Below are 24,681 nucleotides of genomic sequence, written 5' to 3' on the forward strand. Positions count from 1 at the left end.
TTTTCCTGTATTCCACAGTCTAATTCTATGGCCCAGTCAAATCAGCCTTCTTGCTGCTCCTCACATATAACACTCTCTAGCTCCCATCAATGTATCCTTGATGGTCCCCCATACTTCCTCATCTCTGCTCTTGGAATCCCTTGTTTCCTTCAAAAGCTTGTCAGAGCACCTTCTACACACTTACATTCATACATGTTGTCTCCCTCAATAGAATATAACCTCCTTAAGTGCTAGACCTATTTCAGTCTTTGTATCACTATACTTTATTTAACATGATGTCTGGCGCAAAATGAATCCTTAATAAATTCTATCCAAAAGTGCAACAATATAAATATGAAGAAACAATCTCTTTGTCTCCTCTGTTTTTATCCATTCTACCTTCAAATGAGTCCAAACCATCTCCATCTCATGCATTGAGCATTCCATTCTACACTTGTCTGCTACCACCCTGGGTCAGGACTCCATAACTTTTTTTTTCAACTCCCACTGAGGGCCTTTGACATAGGAGGGCTTCCAATTTCCCTTTTATTCTTTCACATTCCCGTAGTAAGCTTTCTAAGTTCTGATCATTTCTAGCACCAAATCTCCAAAGCTTTCCACATACTTACCAAATAAAGTTCAAATCAAAGTATATAACTTGAAGTGTAGAAGATCTGAATTTGATTCCTGTTGTGGACACAGCTGTGTGAGCCTGGGCAAGCCACTTAACCTTAGTCTTCTTTGATAGACCTTCATCCAGGTCATGCCTTCTAACCATAGGTATCTCCCTGAGCTCTGTCCCAGACACTCTCCCTCTATACTATTCCATGTGGTGATCTTTCCTGGATTTAATAATATGTTGATAACTTTCAAATCTACCTTTTTGCTGACCTCAAGTCCAACTCAAGCCCAACTATCTGTCAGACATGTCAAAATGGATGTCTAACCAACATCTTGAACTTAACTTATCCAAAACTGAACTCATTATCTTTTTCTTAAAACTTGTCCCCTCCTCCAAACTTCCTTATTACCAATGAGGGCACTGTCACTCCCCACACACACCCCAATTTACAACCTAGTTGCCATCCATCTTTCACCCACCATATCCAGTCTGTTTCCAAGATTAGTTGATTTGACCTCTGAAACATCTCCCAAATCCTCTTCTCTTTTCTCAGATTGCCATCACTAGGATTCAGGTCCTCATCACTTCTTGCTTGGACTATTGAAACGGTCTGCTGGTAGATCTGCCTATTTCTAACTTCTCCCCTTTCCAATCCATACTCCATTGAGCCAAGCTGACTTTCCTAAAGCATAAGTTTGACCACATCATCTTCCTACTCTATCAATGCCAGTGATTACCAATCACCTCAAAAATTGAATATAAAATGCTTTTTGGCATTCAAGCATTTCATAACCTATTCCCCCTTCTTGGCTGCCATTATCTTTCATGTACTCATACCTTATTCCTCACTATACTATGCTCTAGTGGTATTGGCTTCCTGGCTGTTTCACTGATAAAACACTTCATCTCTTAGCTCTGGGCATTTTCTCTGGCCATTTCATGCTTGAAATGCTATCCCTCTGTCTTTCCACTTATTGGCTTCCCTGGCTTCCTTCAAGTCATCACTAAAATCTCTTCTTAAACAGGAAGCCTTTCCCAACTGCTCTTAATTCTGGTGCTTTTTCTCTCTTAATTATTTTCTATGTACCTTGTATGTATGTAGATATTGTATGTATGTATACACACATACAAAAATACATCTTGTCTCTTCTATTACATTGTGAGCTCCTTAAAGACAGGTATTGTCTTTTGCTTTTTTTTTTTGCATCCCCAGCATTTTGCTTGGCACATAGTGGGCACTTAATAAATATTTGTTGACTGACTGATTTAACTTCTCTCAGCTTCAAGCTTCTCATCTATATAAAATGGAGATAGACAACAATGGCACAAACTTTACAGATTGTTCTGATCAAATTAGATAACACACATACAGGGCTATATAAATGCTATCTATTATCATTATGTAAAATTTCACCCATTAGGCCACAAATCCCTCTGCACCAGATTCCACAGCATTTTTGATTTGTCATTTATTTCTTATTACCTAATCCAAAAGTCATCCCTATTAAATTATGAATGAGTCTGCTGTCAAAACTATTTTCAATTTTTTATCTTTGCCCTCTTCATTTTATTACCCATTCCTCCTAATTTACTATAATCTAATCTCTCTCCCCACAACTCTACTGCCCTGCTTAAGTGCTAAATGACTCTATCCTATTTCTTCCTAACTGCTTTGTTTCTTTTAGTACATACTTCCTTTAAAAATTCTCTCCCCCTTAATAGTACTATATCTACTATTCACACGGATTCTTCTTTTCCTTTTCTTTCCTATAAACTGTAACTATCATATATTCTTCAGTTCTGGAGTCTCTATTTTTTTCTCCACACTCCCTCATTAAACTCATTAATTTTCATGTTTTCAATTACTATCTCCATGACTATAGGTAAAGAAATACATAATTCTAGAATTGACTTAGACAATCTCATCACTAATTACATTTAGGATATTTTTATTTTCATGACATATCAAAAACATTCCAATCAGAAATAATATATTTTTTTCCTTTTGAAATTCAGCACCTTTCTCTATGCTTCTCTTTCTACAAAAGACATCAGTCTTTCTCCTAATCAAAATCTACAAGTAATCTATATTATTCTCTATTCATTTCATCTTTATCATATCTGTAATTATTTCTGTCAAGAGCTCATTTGGAATGTTTCTCTGAGATATGTTCTTCTTTCACTCCATTTCTACTCTATTTTATTCAAGGAGACTTACTATTCAGTAAGTATTTGATTTCATGCATTTACTAAGATTATTTTATGAAGTGGTTCTCAAGCTTTACCGGGCTTACCAAAGAAGTCCATGGACACAAAAAGATTAAGAATTTCTCTAGAGTCTAGATCTACAGTTCTCTAGAGTCTAGATCCTGTCTCTAATTTCATCATCCAATGAACCTTTTTAAAATAGCTTTCAACATGGCAACACGAATTTGCTCCAAAATGCCTATTATATTTCTGTTATATACTGATTGCATTTTGCTTAACTCTTCTCTCTCCATCAAGAAGGAAGAGGTCTTAGAGAGCAACAATTATGTCTATGTTCTGTCTATATTCCTTACTGTGCTAGGCTATATAGGTACAGGATATATAATAGAGCTTTGTGGATGGAATGATTGTGGATAGATTGTAAGCTCACTGAAGGCAGGAACTATTCCATTTGGGGGATGTTTAAGTCTGTTTCTCATCTGCCTAGTGCCTAGCATCAATAGGTGCTCCAGAGAGGGTATTATATACCTCTGTTGTATGCTTCATAGTGGTACACTATTTAGGTACTCAATAAATAATAAATGAATTAAATTAACTTCTGTAGATGTAATTTGTAGAAAGAGTCCATAGTTCCAGACTTAATGTAGATAATTTTTACTACCAATGGGCTTTCAGATATCTTAATTTGAGGGTCCCTTGGGGAGAGGAACTGTTCCAAACTTTATTTGTTTTTGTATCCCCAGTATCTAATACAGGGCACATGACTGTCTTACTCGTTTTCAACTATGTCCTAATTCCTAAAAATTAGGGTTTTCCTTGGCAAAGACTCTAGAATAGGTTTCTATTTCCTTCTTCAACTAATTTTATAGATGAAGAACTTGAGACAAACAGATTTAAATGACTTGTCCAGGATCATACAGCTAGTAATTGTCTAAAGCCTGATTTGGACTCTGCCTTCAGGTCCAACACTCTATACCCTGTGCCATCTAACTGCCCTATTGGGAACATAGTAAATACTTAATAGACACTTGTTGATTGATTGACAACTACTAAAAAGGAAACTAGTAAGATTTCTGATGGGACTTCTTAACACAGGAACCTTCAGATTCTTTTATGCTGCTATCTAGAGCAGCAAAAAGACCAAGTTGGGAAGGCAGATGCTGTGGCTGAAAATGAGCCAGGTTCATACAAAAAGACAGTCTTGTACCAAGATTTAGTACAATTAGCTGAGGGGCTTCTAAGGACCTCAATCAGGAGGGCAGCAAGATATCACAAGAGAACCAATTTCTGGAAGTCAAGACAATTTACTGCTCAGAATATATTCATTTTTTTCAATAGTACCAGCAATAAAGAGCAAAGCTCACCTCAGGTTGCCTGATTCTAGAGTAAAAGCCTGAATTATTGCAATAAACTACTAATTGCTGAAATTCCTAATTGATTTAAAGAGTCAGTTCATTCAGACAATTGTATGCATATTTTTGTAGTGTCAAGAAACTGAAACTGAGTGGATGCCCATCAGCTGGAGAATGGTTGAATAAATTATGGTATATAAATCTATGGGATATTATTGTTATGTAAGAACTCCATCCATGAACTGATGCTAAGTGAAATGAACAGAACCAAGAGATCATTGTACACGGCAACAAGATTATATGATTATCATGTCTGATGGATGTGGCTCTCTTCAACAATGAGATGATTCAGACCAGTTCCAATGATCTTGTGATGAAGAGAGCCATCTATAGCCAAAGAGAGGAGTGTGGGAACTGAATGTGGTTCACAAGATAGCATTTTCACTCTTTTTGTTGTTGTTTGCTTACATTTTATTTTATTTCTTATTTTTTCCTGTTTGATTTGATTTTTCTTGTGCAGCAAGATAATTGTATAAATATGTATACATATATTGGATTTACCACATATTTCTATCATGTTTAACATATATTGGATTACTTGCCATCTGGGGAGGGTGTAGGGGATGAGTAAGGAAAATTGGAAGACAAGGTTTCGCAAGAGCTAATGTCGAAAAATTATCCATGCATATGGATTTTGAAAATAAAAGCTTTAATAAAAAAGTCAGTTCATTTGCCACCTTTCTATGTTTCCCCTGATACTTCCTTGGTTATCATGGTCTTTCTGTCACCCTTAGTTACCTTATATTTATCATGTATATATTTATATGTTCATATTGACTCCCTTTTTTAAAAGTTAAGCTCTTTGCAGATACAGACAAATTTTTGTTATGATATTTATAACCCCCAGAACAGTGGCTATTATATAGTAGATACTTAATAAATGTTTTTTGAATGATTGACTGTCTGATTGAATGAATGTTGTTTGTCTTCTTTTATACCTTAGCAGTCTCGAGATCTCTAGCTAAGGAAAAACGGCTCTTTTTGGTTAAGGAGATACTGAAGAAAACAGCAGATTCAGAAATATTCCTGATAAATTATTTTCTTTGCCTTTTCTTTCAATTCTCTTTAATCATAAAAAAAATTTCATTTTATGAAATCATTTATTATTACCACTTTATTCTGTGGCCAGGCAGAGGAAAATGTCCCAGCCCATTATAAGAAGGTAGCTCAATCCAGGATGAATTTTTTCATCTGGTTTAATTTAACCACACTTACATAGGTGTGGCTTTAGTCAAGGTTTTGTCCTGGACAGACATGGAGATATTTCCAAATATGGAGATATTTTAAAACTTCTGAAGGATTTATGGGAAAAACAACAGCATTTATCAAGAAAAAATTAGTGACATTGCCTATTATATATATATATATATATATATATATATATATATATTTAGAAATTTTTTTTCTCTAACTCATATTATCATAACCTCAAACTCTGCTAAGCTTATTGCTCATATAAGCAAATTCTATTCGAAAGGAAGGTATCTCCCCAACTGCAGACTAAAGTAACTGAAGTTACTGAAGAGTTTTCATAATTATCATCTTAATCCAACTATTGAAAGTCAAATGATCCTCTTAAATTGGTCAGTAGATTGTGTACAGGATAGATATTCCTTTATCTTTCCTGGTCTTTATTGTTTTAAAAAAATTATAAAAGGAAGTCTTAAATATTTTTTAAAATATCTAAATGTTGAACAATTTAGGATAAGTTCCTATGAGTTCTCCCCAAATGTGTAACTTCCTTGTAATTCACATGAAATATTTTGTATCCAATTTGGCAGTAAGGCATGCATTCACAAAGGGCAAATTCTAAATCTGTGGTCAATTAGGCGAACAGTCAAATTTCTTTAAATGGGTAACAAGAGAGTGAGGAAAGACTATTATGCACCATTAGCTTTTAAATACATACCACAATAATATGTCTTAAAAGTTTCATTAGAATATATATATATATATATATATATATATATATATATATATTACATTACAAGACTTACATTATTGCTGCAGGTTTTATATCGAATATTCTGCCCTTCACAGCTCCTAGGTAGAGAAAAAAAGATAAAAATTCTAAATAAAAGTTATGTTCATCCACAAGCAAAAACAAGATAATGATTTTCTGTAAAAACTATTCCTACATAGCCCAGGGCAAGCCACTTCATCTCTCTGGGCATGAGTTTTTTTATCTTTAAAATGAGACTGATAAAACTAGTTGATCTCCAAGGTCTCTTCCACTTCTAAGTCTATGACCATTCTCTTTCATCTATGAGACAGCTGAGTAGCACAGTGATTAAAGTGATGCTCTTGGAGTCAAGTTAGACATGAGTTCAAGTCAGGACTCAGACACTAGGTGTGATCCTGGATAATTCACTTAACTTCTGTTTGGCTCAGTTTCTTCAACTATAAAATAGGGATAAAAATAGAATCTAACCTCTAGGGTTGTGAGGATCAAATGAGAAAATATTTGTAAAGTGTTTAGTACAATGTTTGGCATATAGTAGATGCTTAATAAATATTTATTTTCTACCTTAATTCCTTCCTGTAATGCTGTCCAGAACATTTCATTTCACTTTTCTAAGTTCTTAGGTTTAAATTCCAGTAGACTTGTAATGAAAAATGCCATCCATATCCAGAGAGAGAACTATAGAGTCTGAATGTGGATTAAAGCATGGTATTTTCACATTTTGTTGTTTGTTTGTTTGCTTTTCTTTCTTGTGGTTTCTTCCCTTTTGATCAGACTTTTCTTAAGCAGCATGATCAATTTAGAAATATGTTTAGAAGAATTGCACATATTTAACCTATATCAAATTGCTTTCTATCTTGGAAAAGAGGAGGAAGGGAAAAATTGGAATACAAGCTTTTGCAAAGATGAATATTGAAAACTATGTATTTGCAAAAATAAAATACTATTAAAATGATTTTAAAAGACAAGCTTTAAATACTGTTATATCATCAACAAGCATTTATTAAAAATTACTATATGTCAGGCAATATCTTAAGCATAGAAGATACAAAGTAAAAGCAAAAATTATCCCTAACCTCAAGGAGCTTGGATTCTATTGAAGGAAGTAATGGATAAATTGTTATATACAAAATAAATACAGTGTACAGAGAAGGTATCTTTTGAAAGCATTAACATCTGGGGAGGTCAAAATCAGAATCAAATGAAACAATTTTATAGTATTCTGTAAAACTCAATGCTCTATTTGTCAGCTACTGTATTTGTGTCCAAAATAAACTGCTTTCCAAATAATTTTACATAAATAAGTTCTATGGTTGCACATGAACAATATTATTTCTTTGCAAGTATTCTTTACTCTTAACATACACTAATTTAGTATATTTTTATCACATAAAATTAAGTACACAAAGAAATTTTTATTTCAATGTTGTTATGTGGTCATTAATGATATCAATAACTGTTCACATTCATAGGGTACTTTAAGATTTGTAAGTCATGTAACATTCTTTAGCTCTATTTTTGTGCCTGTTGTACATTTTTGTAAGATAAGTACTCTTAGTAGGCCCAGTTTAAGCAGTATTAAAGCTAATGCTAAATGAGGGTATAATTTCCTAGGTTCACACAACTACTACATTTTTGAGGTGTACTATGCACCCAGGTCTGTCTACCTGATTCTAAGTCTCTAATTTTATCTTCTTCCCCACACTGCTGTCCCAATCCTGAAGAATATTTGTAACTTCTCTGATATGGTTATACCATCCATTAAGACAATTTATAGCCTTTCCCTATCTTGGTAAATGTTTTAACTTCAATTCACTTCAATAAGCATTTATTAAGTGTCTTTTATTACATTCAAGGCATCACGTAATAAGCATAAGCAAGGTCCTTTGCCATGGATTGATTAAGACAAAGAAAAAAGCCTTCCCTCCAGGAGTTTCAGTCTTTTTTCATGAGTTCTTTGAGCAAAAACTCATTACCTGGTGCTAATCTTTTGCTAATAAGCTTTTCTGATCTCAGAGCAACCAGCTGTTATTGGATCCATTCTTAAAAGTTCTCCAGTCTGTATATAGCCTACCAAAACCTGATTGATATGACCTTCAAGAAGATACTGTTACTTACCATGATGGATGGATTAGTGGAGGCAGAAGGTACTATTCAGGACAAAACAAATATGAAATTTCCTTCATGGTAAAAACTAAAGACGGTCTGAAATATTTTTCTCAGTCTGGAGTATATGGGAGAAAAAGTGCTAGTCACCTAAAAGGGAGAACTTGGGGGTAGACAAGTGGAAAGGCTGTTCTTAAATTCATTAATAAATAAATAATATATCCTCTTCTGTCACAGTTCTGGCACAAAAATGTTGTGGAATGATCCAACCTCAAAGAGTATCTTATCTATTTCCACAGCATCTCACTCCACCAAGGTCTTTCAAAAAGAGAATAATTCCATTCTGTATCTCCTAAGACATTTTTCTCAGTTTTCTTTGTCTGTAATATTTAGAGAGGATGATCCTATAATTCTTTTGGCAAAGACTCTGAACTTTGGGCCTGTGAACTAGTCAAGGTTTCTTTTTTGCCTGTATTTTGATGTGTATTTCAATATATTTGGTTTCTTTTGTAATCCTATGAATTTTATTAAATGCATTTGAAAATATCTTTATGAAAAGGAACTCTCAGTTTCATCAGACTGCCAAAGGGATCCATAACACAATATAGGGTACAAAATCCTATTTCAAGTTAACTCAAGGGGTCCAAGGCCTCTCTCTGCCTCTGTGCATGGTCTAAAATATGCCACTCATTATGATGTAAACCTTGTTTAGAAGTGGATGATGTGGCCAAGCTTTTATTTCTTTCCTTCCTCTTTAGTGGGAATGAGCAATGAATGGTTGTCCTCTTTGGCTTCTCCCTGTTCTTTGACCGCTGGCCAAACACTTCTCAGAGAGTACTGCTTTCACCAGGGAAAACCCAGGGTCAAGGGAAACCACGAGTCTGCTTGTTTGGGAGAGACTGGAACAGTTTTCTGTCTTAAATCCTATTTTACTCATTTAAAATTCTTCACAATTTCAAATAATTTTAAATATTTGTTAATCTGGAGTATATGGGAAAATGTGCCAGTCACCTAAAAGGGAGTACTTGGGGGTGGACAAGTGAGAAGGATGTTATTAATTCATTCAAAAAATATTTAATATTCCTCTTCTGTCTGGCTGGTAAAGTTCTATGACTTTAAGAGGCAGAAAAATATCTAAGGAATGATCCTTAACCTCAGAGAGCTTATAGTTTACTGAGTGATATAAGACATGTAAATACAGAGGCAAGACAAAACAATAGAACTTAAGGGCAATCTTTTTTTGTCTATTTGAGGGAAGGAAGGAGGAAGCCTTGACTTGTAATTTCAGCCATAAAGGGAGATCACAGACTAAGAAGCCCCCTCTCTTAATGCAGGCAACTGTTTTATTGCTAAGATTCAGAAAAGTGGTTTGGGGGCATTGAGAGGGTAATTGACTTGACCAGTCTCACATAGCCAAGATGTGTCTGAGATAGAATTTGAAACCACAATATCCTGATTCCAAGACTCTTTCAATTCCTGATCCTACTCTGTGTCCGAGTGGTAGAAAGGAAGTGCAATTGGAGTTCAGAGGAGAGAAAGGTCAAATCTGATTAGAGGACTAAGAGAAAGGGGAAAGATAATGAGGAAGGTTTCAAAAGAAAAGTGGTATTTGTAGGATGTTTGTTTGTCAGAAAATAAGATTTTGTTGGTTTGTTCCAGTTGGCAAAAACTTCTTTTCTGTTGTCATATCTCATTTATGCCAAATATTGCTTTAAACAAAGAAGTATAAAATAGGTTTTTCAATTTCATCCAATTATTAAAAACAATAGAAGTTCTAAGATATCTGTTTGTATTTTTAACCCATAAAGTCCTATATGTATCTCCACTTACCTCTTTTCCCAATCAATTTCATATGCTGACAATTTGTAATCAGCATTGAAAGAATCGTGTGGTAACAAAACTCCCTGAATAGACCCCAAGATGGTTCTGCACTAAGTTGAATATCTTGCTATTGTGGGATATGTTTTTATGATGTAGCTCCAGGGTGTATTTTGAACTTGATACATTTTCTTGAAAATTCTCTTAAATTAACAAGTTGATTTTTATTATAATGTCCATAGTTCTGAAGGATTTCTACAAACAAATCCTATCTCAGGATTAACCCTTATTTATTTGTGTATACATACATACATACATGTATACATATATGTATACACACATATATAATATGTATATATACATACATATATATTCAGTTAATTACATGTCTAGGATTTCCTGATTTCTAAAATGCATATAATTATTGCACTTATATCTTAGAAAATTATTTTGAGGATCAAAAAAGAAAACTTATATAAAACACTTTACAAACCTTAACATGCTATATAGTTATCCTTTATATATAGCAACTTTTCTTTTTGCAGTTTCTATATATTGCATATTGGCATAATAAATCAAATGGGATTTTGGAGGGAGTTTTGTAGAAGCTACAGATGACACATGAAGGCCAGCAGACAACTCAGAAGAAGTTTAGAATGCAAATATATATAAATGAATAGTATTGTATAATATCAAAGTATTTTTTAATTTTATAAACAATCTCATAAATGAAAAGGGAAAAATTCTGAATTCTTTGGTATGAAGGGAAGGTCAAAAATTTTATGCAGATTTTACAGATTATGAGGATACCAGACCCATAACCCCTGCCATGTAGAAGGGATAACTGTAATTGCTAGCTATTATGAAACAAGTAAAATAAGTCTAGAGTGCTTCAGCCTAGTCATAGATTACAGAATGTAGAACCAGAAGGAATCTTAGAACTCCAGTCTACTCATTTTACAGTTGAGGAAAAGAATCTAGAAAGGTTTAAATTAACTATCCAAATAAGCAGCAAATTCTGAATTCAAACCCATCTTCTAACTCTTAATCCTGTATCCAGAAAGCAAAGATTTTAGTTCCCTTTTGGAGAAGATCTGTATTATCTAGCTGTATCAAATGGACTTAATTCCTGAAGTAACCAGTTTCTTTATTTATCCACTCCAAAAAAATACACCATCAAATAGCCTTTAAATGTAATTACAAATTCGAATAACTGTCATTACTGTGACATCACTTTGGCTGACCTGCTTCAAAACCTTGTTAAATATTTAAATTGCTAAATATTTAATCCTGACAGATATATAAGATTTTTTAGAAATCTAGAACTTTCTACAATTTGTATTTGATCCAGTGTCTTATATGGTCAGTAGCTACCACTTTATTTGAACATGCATTAGAAATTGTCATTGTATGCACATTTCAATGAATACAGCTAGACTTTTAACAAACTTCCTCTTTCTCCTCCTCCTCCTTCTTCTTCTTTTTCTTTTTTCTTCTTTCTCCTCCTCCTCTTCCTCTTCCTTCTCTTCTTCCTTTGTTTTCACTCTCTCTGAAAATTGTCCCTTTCAATCAAAAGGATAACAGATGTCCATGTGTAACAATGTCAAACATCCAAGTTTTTGAAAAAAAATTAAAAGGCAAAGAAGGAAGAAGAGGTAAATTAAAGTCCTCCTATCAGCTCTGAACAGTAAGAAAAGGATACTTTTTCTAGAACTGGAAAGTTGTTGGCACATGATGGTTTTTAAATACAAGGACTGTGGCTATGAACTGAAATTCTACAGGTGCTTTAAAGGTTCCCTCCCTCACTTTATCATCAGTTTTAAATTCATAGAATCATGGTTATTTGCAAAAATGGTCAGCTTAAGTTTTAGGAATCAAAATAATAAATGGAGTGCAATACTAGATAAAAGTGAGAAAAAACACTAAGTTGTATCAAAGTATTTTCTTCAAAAAGTTATTACGTAGCTTTGAGTTCAGTTACTTTAGTAAAGAATAACTTAGTGTATTGTTTTTTAAAAAACAAGATGGTGCTAATTTGTCTCTCAAATAAATTTATGCCTTTTTACAATTTAATTGGACTACATTACCATAACTTAGATACCATCACCACATAGTGGCAGCTTGTCCTAATAAGAACAAAAGAGTACAGAGAGAAAAAAAAAGCATGTCGAGTCCTGAAATTGAACAAGTGAACTATAAAGAATTATAAAGCAATCAATGCCTTATCACTAAAGTACATACCACTTAAATTCTAACAAAGAGATAAAATTCAACAAATTAAACAACAAATCATATAAGAAATTTATCCAACATAAACCACCATAAACCCATTACCCCTTAAATTTGGTTTAGTAGAAAGGGATTTTTCACCCTTCCCCTAAGTTTTCTGGAAGATTTCTTCTTCTTCACTACTTCATTCTATTCATGATAAAATAGAGACTTTTCCAAAATTCAACACTTAGACAATACCTTGGCTGGCCTCACTTGATATGGCAATCTTATGCTATAGTCTTTTAACATGTACATAAATAACCACTTTATGAACCAGGCACAAAATGAAATGCAAGTTATTTAAAAGTTAAGGACATAAGAGCCTAAATTTCCTATATAGGAATTTGCCAGCTTATTCTAGAAAATACTCCCTTGACCCATTGTAGTCAAGATTCAAAAGTATTGCCTTGAAATTTTTAATTTCATTCCAATGACTGTGAAAGTTAATGATTCTCAGAACATATGAGAATCTGAAAATGTTGTTTCACAACTATGTACTTCCTACTCATTACAACAATCATAATAACCTGATATAGAATACTTTTGAAACCATAAATTTATCAGTGCATAGAAAACATATGTTGTCTCCACATGGGAATACATTAAAAATATTAATAAAATTGCTCTGGAGTTTATACTGCTACAATTTATAGTGGTCACTTCACAATTGCTAATATACTGGTAGTGTACCTTGAGTCAAATATTAGTGTATTAAAGATCTAGTGTATGTTTTGTTAAAAAAAAAAAAAAAAAGATATTAACTTCTAAAATAATAGCTAACTTAAGCCTTGTATTTTTCATTGCTGGTACTTGCCTAGAGTATCATGTTACAAGTTCTTCAAGAGAAAGATTTTTTGGCTGGCTTACTGTATAAAGCACAAACTAGCCAAAAGGTATTAAATGTAATTGAATTTTTAAAATAACAATTCACAAAGAAATTAACAAGTGAAAATTATATCTACCCAAATTCCCGAATGCTGAATTTAAAGAGAGGCACACACAAACTCTCTAAAGTTTTAGGGCGTCTTTGTTTTGAATATAATTTCCCAAGCAATACCTTTCTTCCAGAAGGGACTGACCACAAAGGTTCAAGATTTATAAAGGCTTTATAAGTCTCTGAGGCTGTTCAGGGATAGAGAGCAGTCCTAAGATTTCCAAAGGAAGTAAATGATACTACTCTGGGTTTCTTTTCAAAATCTCAAAGCACTTCCCAGACTTACAGGGAGGGTTGTTAAATACTGGAATGGGTCTGGAATAATTTAAGTATGACCAAATCTAAAGGTGAGAGTTAGACACTGTAGCTTATTAAGGGCTCATCCTGCCCAATTATTTCTAATATTCTCTAATTCTAGGTGAGTATGTAGAACCACCAGGAAGAAAGGAGCCCTTCTTTTACAAAGCAGAGACCCAGTGAGGCAAAAAGATTTGCCAAAATGCTTTCAGCATGTTTCTGAATAAGCCAGGTATTGGACCCAAGTCTCTTCATTCTTGATCTTTGTTCTAACCACCAGACCACACTTCTGTTTTATAATGATGATGATAATAATACCTTCCATTTGTAGAATACTTTATGGTTTTTGAAAAGCTTTTATATAGTTTCAGAAGAAATAGGTAAGTGTCATGACTGAGATTTAGATGAGTTCACCTCAGAAGAAGAGGTCATGGAACCATAGGCTTTAGAATAGAAAAAGAGTCTCAGATATTTAATCCAATAGCTATCTGAAGGGGGGTAGGGGGAGGAAGGGCAGCAAGATGGATCAGTACTGAGCATTAAGTTTGGAAGCCCTGAATTCAAATCCAGCCTCAAGGACTTAATAGTTGTATAACTCTGGGCAAGTTGTTTAATTTGATTTGTCTGAGTTTCCTCATCAGAAAAATGGGCTAGTGAAAGAAATGGCAAACTGCTCCAGTATTTTACCAAGAAAACCTCAAATGGTATCACAAAGAGTCAGACATGACTGGAAAAAAAAATGATTAAACAATGACCTGAAAAATAAATCTCCTTACCAATCGGCTCATAATGTTCCATCCTGCCTTATGTATACAGAGAAGATGGACCCTGAAATCCTTACCCAATAATTGATATGGAACTCATTGATTACTCTCCAAAAGCAGTGTCTGGATATTAATATTAATTATTATGGGGGATTAAATAAAGGTATTTATACTATAGTATTATCCCCTATGTTGAAGGGGAAAAAAATCTGCTTCTCTTTCAGTCTTATAGATCTCAATGCAGACTGAGGAAACAGCTTTTGTATGTCAGTGAAGGAGAATAGCCCAATGCAGTAGAGTAATCCATTTCTCAATTTATCAATGGCAATCTGTTCATCCCAAACTGTGTTTTCTAAATATGAAGCAAGGTCTCCCTCTTCAAAAACAGCTTTTTAAAAAATGAGCATGGGGGGATTCTGGGAAGATGGCAGAGTAGGTTGGTAAATTTCAAGCTCTCCCTGATTTCCAAATAGAGCATATTTTCATCTCAGGGCAAACATAGACTGGTGAAAAATCAAGAAGATTGGGCGTTGAAGAGAGATCTACACCCGATAAGATCAAAAGAAAGACCTAGGGCCAGGATTAACCCCTGTGAAGTGTAAACACTTCTAGGTTAGCTCCATAGAAACTTCAAGTTGGGAGCCTTGGGGTTAGCTGGGTGTGACTGGAGCCTCAGCAAGAACCACGCAGACTTTCACCTCCTAGAATACTCTTGGAATCTAGGTCTGACTCCAGAAAGACAAGAAGGAACCTCATCTGATTAGGAATGCCAGGCCCTGCTGTGCTGCTAATTGGCAACCCTGGGAGAGAAGGAACCAGCACACCTATGAGTGTAGAGGCAATGGGGCAGAGACCCTGCTGGCTGGAACTTGCTAGAGGGTGGAGCTCTTGTAGAAGGGAGAGCTAAAGTGAAGCCAGAGACACCATCTCCTCCCCACCCTAGGATTAGAGGTGTTTATACTCATACCTCTTACTAAAAAAAAAAAAATGAACCAGCAAATAAGAAAGAACTCTACCATAGAAACATACTATTAGAACAGAGAAGACCAGGATTCATCTTCAGAGGAGGACACTAAAGTTAAAAAAAAGCTTCTACTTCAAAGAGTACCATGAAATGGCTCCCTATCCAGAGAGAATTCACAGAAGAACTCAGAAAGAATTTAAAAATCAAATGAGAGACAATGAGGAAAAACTAAAAAAAAAAAAAAAAAATCAAGAAAAAACAAAATTATGAAAAGAAAACATTAACTAGACAAGGAGATACAGAGTGTCAAAGACTAAAATAACTCTTTGAAAATTAGAATTGGCCAAGGAGAAGCCAGTGAAGATATGAGAGACCAAGAAATAACAAAACAGATTATAAAGAATGAAAGTATAGAACAGAATGTGAAACATCTCATAAGAAAAATGACAGATTTGGAGAACAGATCAATAAAAACTGTAAGAATAACTGGACTTCTTGAAAGTTATGATGAAAAAAAAGAACCTTGACACAATAATGCAAGAAATAATGTAAGAAAATTGTCCTGGAGTGACAGAACATGAGGGAAAAGTAGAAATAGAAAAACCCCCACCAATCACCACCTCAGCGAAATCCTTTGTGTTAAATATATAGAAGCATCACTGTCAAATTTTAAAATCCCCAGATCAAAGAAGACATTTTCAAGAAATGAGAAAAAAACCCAATTCATATGTACTACAGCTAATAAGAATTGTACAGGACTTAGCAGCAGCCACAACAAAAGATTGCAGATACTGGAATCATATTTATCAATAATCAAAAGAACTAGGCCTATGGCCAAAAATATCATATCCAGCAAAATTATTTGTAATATTTAACAAAAAAAATGGATATTCAATGAACTTGTAGATTTTCTGTACTTTCTATCAACCAAACCAAACTTAATAGAAAATTTAACATATAAGAATCAATATTAAAGCTCAGTTTCAAGGAACTCAACATGGATAAATTGTTTTTTTCCCATGGGAAATTTATAGCATATGTTTAAAATTGACATCAACAATATGACGGATCAAAAGGAAGACTGCAGCAGAGTTAAAGTAAAAATAGCAATCATGTGCTATTACTCCTATTACTCCTTACCATCATAAAGGTCTTTAAAGTATCATACCTTTACCTACAGATGCTCTTAAAAACTTTTTTTTTTCTTTTGGACCTCTTAACCCTCCCAAATCATCTTGGATTTTATGAGCTAGATTTCTTTCTTAAGGACCAACCCTTAAATCAAAACCCCTCTGATTCTCATTCATTAGGCACCAATCCCCCATTTCTTCATTGTTTGGGCCCTGATTGACTGTGAAAGTAAATAACAACCATTTCTAAACCCTGAAGGTCTTCCTTTCCTAGATTTATTGATTAATTTGTTTGTTGAAAGAGGAGATTCTTTGCCTCAATTGCTACCTAGCCTGAATGGCTTCAATAAAACTGAGAACTGATGAAGACCTTAGCTTAAAAACGCCAAGGTCATCCTCTGTATCTGTATCCATCTGTATCTGGCCACTTGACCCAAATGAGAGGGGAAAGTGAGCTAGGTGACCTTGCACAGCTTCCCTCACTTAAATCTAATTCACTTGCATGTCATGGCATCACATCCCTGATGTCATGGTCCTCTTCCAGAATGACAGACAACAACTATTTCCAATTTTACAGACAAGAAAGGTGAGGCAGAAAAATTAATAACTTAGAGGTCATATAGCTAGCAAGTATCTGAAGGCAGATTTGAACTCAAATTTTCCTTACTCCAAACCCAGCTGCCCTCTCTAGAGTCAAGGTGACCAAGTCTCAGATACTATCTAATTAAAAATCCATACTACACATGGACAAGTTTTTCTGTGTTGGAGAGTTATCTACATTCCATGTTGTTGTTTATTGTCTGTCCATTTTCAAAGATGATCAATGACATCACATGTCTTGAATATGATTTGGATTTATTTTTTAATTGTTTTATTTTTTGCTGGTTATTTAAGTATATTAACTTTTTAAATATACTTTTTTAATGACTCATACTGGGAGAGAAAAATGATAACAAAAGGGAAAAACCATGAGAGATAAAATAAAGAGAAAAAAGAAGTGAACATAGCATGTGTTAATTTACATTCAGTCTCTTTAGTTCTTTTTCTGGATTTGAATGGCATTTTCTATTTAAAGTTTATTGGAAATGCTTTTGGTCATTGAAGGACTAAGAAGAACCAAGTCTTTCATAGTTGATCCTCACATAATCTTGCTGTTACTGTGTACAATTTATTCCTGATTCTGCTTGTTTCCCTCAGCATCAGTTTGTGTAAAACTTTCCAGGCCTTTCGAAAATCAGCTTGTTCATCATTTTTAATAGAACAATAATATTCCATTACCTTCATGTACCACAAGTTATTCAGCCATTCTCCAATTGATGGGCATCTATTCATTTTCCAATTCTTTGCTACCCCATAAAAAACTACTATAAAATTTTTGCCCATGTGGGTACTTTTCCCTCCTTTATGATTTCTTTGGGATACAGATCCAGTAATGGTACAGCTGGGTCAAAAGGTATACATAGTTCTAAATTGCTTTCCAAAATGGTTGGATCATTTCCCAACTCCACCAATAATGCATTACTATCCCAATTTCCCCATATCCTCTCCAATCAATCATTATATTTTTCTGTCATCTTAACCAATCTGAGAGGTGTGAGTTGGTACCTCAGAGTTGTTTTAATTTGTATTTCTCTAATCAATAGTGATTTAGAGCATTTTTTCATGACTATGGATGGTTTGAATTTTGTCATCTGAAAATTATCTGTTCATATCCTTTGACCATTTATCAATTGGGCAATGACTTGTATTCTTATAAATTTGACACAGTTGTTTATATATTTTAGAAATGAGACCTTCATCAAAAAATACTGGCTCTAAAGATTTTTTTCCCAGCTTTATATTTCCCTTTTAATCTTGTTTCTGTTGGTTTTGTTTGTGCAAAACTTTTTTAAATTTAATGTAATCAAAGTTGTCCATTTGACACTTCCTAATGTTTTCTAGTTCTTTTTTGGTCATAAAATTTTCAATATTCATGTATGCAAATATTCAATTGAATATTCAATTCACTTTTCTTTTTTGGTCATAAATTTTTCCCTTCTTCAAAGAACTGATAGGTAAATTATTCCTTGCTCTCATAATTTGCTTATGGTATTACCCTTTGTGCCCCAATAATTTATCCATTTTGACCATATTTTGGCATGGGGTATGAGATGTAGATATATAATGAGTTTCTGACATTAATTTCCAGCTTTCCTAGCAATTTTTGTTAAATTGTGAGGTATTGTCCCAGAAGCTAGAGTTTGGGGGTGTATCAAAGACAAGATTCTTGTAAGTATTGATTATTGTGTCATGTGTATCTAGTCTGATCCATCATTCTATTTTTTATCTGGTACCAAATGGTTTTGAAGACTGCTGCTTTATAATAGAATTTTAGCTCTGATACTGCTAGGCCACCATCCTTTGTATTTTTTTTTCTCATTAATTCCATTAATATTCTTGACCTTTTGTTCTTCCAATTTTGTTATTATTTTTTTGTAGTTCTATAAGATAATTTTTGGCAGTATGATTGGTATGGCACTGAACAAGTAGACCAATTTAGGTAAAATTGTCATTTTTATTATATTAGCTCAGCCTATTCATGAGCAATATTTTTCCAATTGTTTAGATCTGACTTTGTGTGAAAAGCCTTTTGTAATTGTGTTCATATAATTCCTGGATTCGTCTTGGCAGGTAGACACCCAAATATTTCATTTTGTCTACAGTTATTTTAAATGGAATTTCTTTTTCTATCTCCTGCTATTGGGATTTGTCAGTAGTATATAGAAATATGGATGATTTATGTGGGTTTATTTTATATCCTGCAACTTTGCTAAAGCTGTTAATTGTTTCAAACAGATTTTTGGATGATTTTCTAGGATTCTCTCAATATATCATCATATCATCTACAGAAAGTGATAGTTTTATCTCTTTATTGCTTATTCATATCCTTTAATTTCTTTTTCTTTTCTTAATACTAAAGCCAACATTTCTAGTGAAATATTGAATAATAGTGGTGATAATGGGCATCCTTGTTTCACCCCTGATCTTATTGGAATATGTCCAGCTTGTCTCCATTTCAAATAATGCTTACTCTTGGTTTTAGATAGATACTGCTTATTAATTTAAGGAAAACTCTTTATCCTTGTGTTTTTAATAGGAATGGGTGCTGTATTTTATCAAAAGATTTTTATGAATTGAAGTGAGGCAGTTGCATAATTTGTCAGCCTCACTCTCTTTCAGTCATTGAAGTCCAGTGAAAGACAAAAGTCAAGATGTCTGGCAATGGCCCCAGGGTGTAGTGGATGACCTTGGCATCTGATTCTACTCATTCCACAGCATCCTTAGCTGCCTTTGTGGTCCCTGTAACAATTCTTCTCAACCACCCATTCTGATGGTAGAAGTCTTCCTATACTTGGGTTAGATATTCCATTAACTCACCAAAGCTTTTGAAGCTTGTTGATTACCTTTAACCTGGTATAGTCATCTTCTTAAGATTAGCCCAAAACAGTTTTACTGGAATGCATCTGATGCTCATGCTGCACCTTCTTGGAGCCATACATGAAAGTTGGGTGACAATTGGGTTAAAGGAGGATGAGCAGCTCTGAAAAGAGTTCAGCAATCCCTCCCACCAGAGATGTTAATCCTCCCTAAAGGATCCCACATACCCAGATATTACACAAGCCAAACAATAGGCAAGTAATTCCTATTGTATTCCACCCACCACCCCTCAACTATCAAATCTTTTTAAATTCCTAGAATGTCAGATCTAGAATCCCTCTTCTCCAGGGGTCCTCAAACTTTTTAAATAGGGGGGCCAGTTCACTGTCCCTCAGACTGTTGAAGGGCCAAACTATAGTAAAAACAAAAACTTTGTTTTGTGGACCTTTAAATAAAGAAACTTCATAGCCCTGGGTGAGGGGGATAAATGTCCTCAGCTGCCGAATCTGGCCTGCGGGCCATAGTTTGAGGACCCCTGCATATCCATCTAAGCCAAAACCCTAGTTTTGTAGGTGAGATAAATAAGGCCCAAAGAGGCTGTGACTTACTCAGTCAAGCAGTAAATGACAAAGCTAGGATTTAAATCTGGGTCTCTTGACTTGTGCTTATTTTATATTGTGACTCTTCTCATTTAATAGTGTCACTCTGTACTATCTTTCCTATTTTTACCCACCATACAGAAATATTATAATTTCAAAACCTCCAAATCCAATTGGATCTAACAATTCCTATTTGTGGTACAGTGAATTTAAAAAAATAAAAATAAGGCTATATAGGCAGGGGCAGATCTGTGGCATATTTATTTTGTAACTCTTACAGTGGAAAGCCACATAGTAGGTGCTTATTAAATATTTGATGAATAAATTCTCTAATCAATTTCAGAGGAATCTCGACATATAATGATGAGCTTTAGACACAAGATATTTTAATAATTATAATATCACATATTTTTATATTGCTTTATAATTTATAAAGTATACTTACATTCGTTACTTTAAAAGCCCATAGGTAATGGGCTGGGTTGGGAACATTGTTCTGTGAAGTCTAAAGCAATATACATCATACTCTCATAACATTCATGTGAGATATAGATCAAAATATCTTTTTTTTTTACTAAGCTCTCTGGACCTCAGTTTCTTTTTTAATATGTTAAAATATGTTAAATATGTTAAAACATATAAAAATATGTTTTTTTTAAGAGGATTAAATTAGGTTTTTCCCTAAGTTATTTTGAAATTCAGCTCTTTCAACTGGGCACTTCCTAGTGTATGGCAATACTTTTATCTTTTTCCATTTACACTCTTCCAGCAGTAATTTCAAATTTCTTATCTTTTCAAGTCTCCTAATCCTTCCCTCTTGAAATAGGGAACTCATTGTCTCTCATGAAAGGAGGAAGGAAGAACTTCTTTCTTATATCCTAACCATTTGAACTCCCTCTTCTTCTCTGTTGTATACTTTCTGTTCTCCCTCTATTCCTTCCCCTCTTCCATCATACCTGCAATTTTTTTCATCATTATAACAGTCTCTGACTAAGAGACTTGTCAAGACCTGATGCCATGAAAAATACACTGAATTTGGAGTCAGACAATCTGCAATCCCACCTTTGCTCTTTAGTGCTTCTATGAATTTGCTCTAACAACTTAAACCTTTCTGAGCCTTAATCTTTCCAGAACTAAAATGACCAGTTTGGGTCATTTTAAATGTAATCCATTTAAATGGATGTAAATCCATTTAAAATGGATCAAGTTATTGTTAAAATCTCTTCTAGCCCCAATCCTGTAATCCTAATTATACATTAGATTACATCCCTCTTATCATTTAAGGGAATGTGCCCTTTGATCATTTCTATAATTTGTTTTCAATCTTTTCTTATCCACCAATTCACTTTCTTTTTTTAAAAATTTTTTTATTATAATAACTTTTTATTGACAGAACCCATGCGAGGGTAATTTTTTTACAACATTATCCCTTGCACTCACTTCTGTTCCGATTTTTCCCTCCCACCCTCCACCCCCTCTCCTAGATGGCAAGCAGTCCTATATATGTTGAATATGTCGTAGTATATCCTAGATACAATGTATGTGTGCAGATCCAAACAATTTTCTTGCACAGGGAGAATTGGATTCAGAAGGTAAAAATAACCCGGGAAGAAAAACAAAAATGCAAACAGTTTACATTCATTGCCCAGTGTTTTTTCTTTGGGTGTAGCTGCTTCTGTCCATTATTGATCAATTGAAACTGAATTAGGTCTCTTTGTCAAAGAAATCCACTTCCATCAGATTACATCTTCATACAGTATCATTGTTGACATATATAATGATCTCTTGGTTCTTCTCATTTCACTTAGAGTCAGTTCATGTAATTCTCTCCAAGCCTCTCTGTATTCATCCTGCTGGTCATTTCTTACAGAACAATAATATTCCATAACATTCATATACCACAATTTACCCAACCATTCTCCAATTGATGGGCATCCATTCATTTTCCAGTTTCTAGCCACTACAAACAGGGCTGCCACAAACATTTTGGCACATATAGGTCCCTTTCCCTTCTTTAGTATCTCCTTGGGGTATAAGCCCAGTAGAAACACTGATGGATCAAAGGGTATGCACAGTTAATAACTTTTGGGGCATAATTCCAGATTGCTCTCCAGAAACCAATTCACTTTCTACTGCTTACAAAAGTACAAAATCAATCAACCAAAATAATTTACTTGCAGAAGTCTCTCACAGACTTAAAAAAAAAATAATTTACTTTACCACACTCAATCTATTAAAGGATAACCTTTTACAGTCAAATTACAAGGGGAAAAAGCTATCTAGATGGTTGCCTTCCTCACCTCTCACTTTTCAAATTCTTGAAGTCTGTATCCTGACTAACACTCCATTGAAACCACTTTCTTCAAGATAAAGAGTCCTTAATTGTCAAATAAAAATGTCTTTTTTCTGCCTTCTCCTCCCAATCCAGTTTTCTCCTTGGTTTTCCTGCTTGTCTGATCATTCTTTATCAAATTCCTTCACTTGATTACATAACTTACCACCTTCCCCTAGAAAAGAATGATGTAATGCTGGACCTTTTTCTCATTTTCTCTACCCATTGCAATCATCAGCTTTCATCAGTTTCAATTATCATTTCTACTCAGGTACAACCTACTCTCTCCATTGATCTCCACAAAGAAGCTGTTGTAATCTTTTCTTGTCTATCAAGCCTCCTTGAGGAGGTTTAATAAGGTAATGATTTCAAAAGTTTTCATTGTATTGGAAATTAACACCATCAAGAGCCTGCAGTACCTATCCACTTGGATATACCATTGGCACCACACATTCGACATGTCCAGAATGAAACCTATGACTGACTTTCTCTCAACTCTCCCTTATTTCAATGTCTCCATTACTATATAAGGGCACCACCAGTTTTCCAATCACCAAGTTCCACTTTAAATTATTTTGACTCTTTACGCTCCCTTTTCCCTGTCCTAGTCATATCCAATCAATTACCAAGTCTTAGTAATTGTATTTCTTTTTTTGCTTGTTCGTTTTTTTGTTTTGGCAATAACATCTTTTTTATACCTTTTTATTTAAAGATATATGCATAGGTAATTTTTCAGCTATGACAATTTACAAACCTTTTGTTCCAATTTTCCCCCTCCTTCCCCCACCTTCTCCCCCAGATGGCAAAGTTGACCAATACACATTAAATACGTTAAAGTATATGTTAAATACAATATATGTATACATATCCATGCAGTTATTTTGCTGCACAAGAAGAATCAGACTTTGAAATAGTGTACAATTAGCCTGTGAAGGAAATCAAAAATGCAGGGGGGCATAAATATAGGGATTGGGAATTCTATGTAGTGGTTCACACTCATTTCCCAGAGTTCTTTCGCTGGGTGAGTAATAGTATTTCTACACCTGTCTCATTTATCCCTTCCTCTCCACTCACAGTTACCCTACACACACCAACTAAAGGCCTCCTAATTGTTCTTTCTGTTTCCAGTCTCTCCTTTTTCCAATTCATATTCCACAAGGCTGCTAACTAATCTCACCAAAACACAGGTCTAATCTTATCATTTCTTTCTCTAGAGTGTTCCACAGCTATTAATGGCCTCTAGGATAAAGTAGAAACTCCTTATTTCAAAGTCTTTACCATCCTGGCCTCAAGCTTCTAGACTTTTTCTGTAATATTTTCTTTCATGAACTGTGTGTTAAAGCCAAACTGGCTCATTTAGTGTTCTCCAAACTTGCCATTCCATATACTGTCACCTTCCCTTTATTTAAGCTGTCCCACTTTTCCTAGAGGGCAGCTAGGTGGCACAGTGGGTAGGATGTTAGACCCGAGGTAAGGAAGACCAGTTCAAATACAACTTCAGGCACTTAATAACTCTGTGATTCTAGGCAAGGCACTTGATCCTGTTTGCCTCAGTTTTCTCATGTATAAAATGAGCTGGAGAATGGCAAACTACTCCAGTTTCTTTGCCAGTAAAACCCCAAATGGGATCACAAAGAATCAGACACAACTGAAAAGGTCTGAATACCTCTCCTGAAATGCACTCTTCTGACCTCTGACTTTTAGAATCAATTCTTAGCTTTTTTCAAGGCTCAGCTCAGATGGCACCTCCTATAAGAAACTTTAACGGATTCCTCCTATTTGGTAGTCGTCTTTTCACCATCAAAGTGCTTTGTATTGGCTTATCTGTTTAAGTGTATTTTATTCACATACCTACCATCCAATTT

At 34.4% G+C, this 24,681-nt stretch overlaps 1 protein-coding gene across 4 annotated transcripts in view; it reads right to left on the reverse strand.

Annotated features, from left to right (window-relative positions):
• Nucleotides 1-24,681, reverse strand: part of ADAMTSL3 (ADAMTS like 3) — a 542,401-nt gene that overhangs the window by 276,283 nt on the left and 241,437 nt on the right. For all 4 annotated transcript variants that reach the window (XM_031955661.1, XM_023496559.2, XM_023496553.2 and 1 more), the window contains one exon: nucleotides 6,219-6,264. In XM_031955661.1, coding sequence (XP_031811521.1) covers nucleotides 6,219-6,264 — 46 coding nt within the window. The remainder of the gene's footprint in view (nucleotides 1-6,218; nucleotides 6,265-24,681) is intronic.

Source organism: Sarcophilus harrisii, chromosome 2 (genome assembly GCF_902635505.1).
Source record: "Sarcophilus harrisii chromosome 2, mSarHar1.11, whole genome shotgun sequence".
Lineage (NCBI taxonomy): Eukaryota > Metazoa > Chordata > Mammalia > Dasyuromorphia > Dasyuridae > Sarcophilus > Sarcophilus harrisii.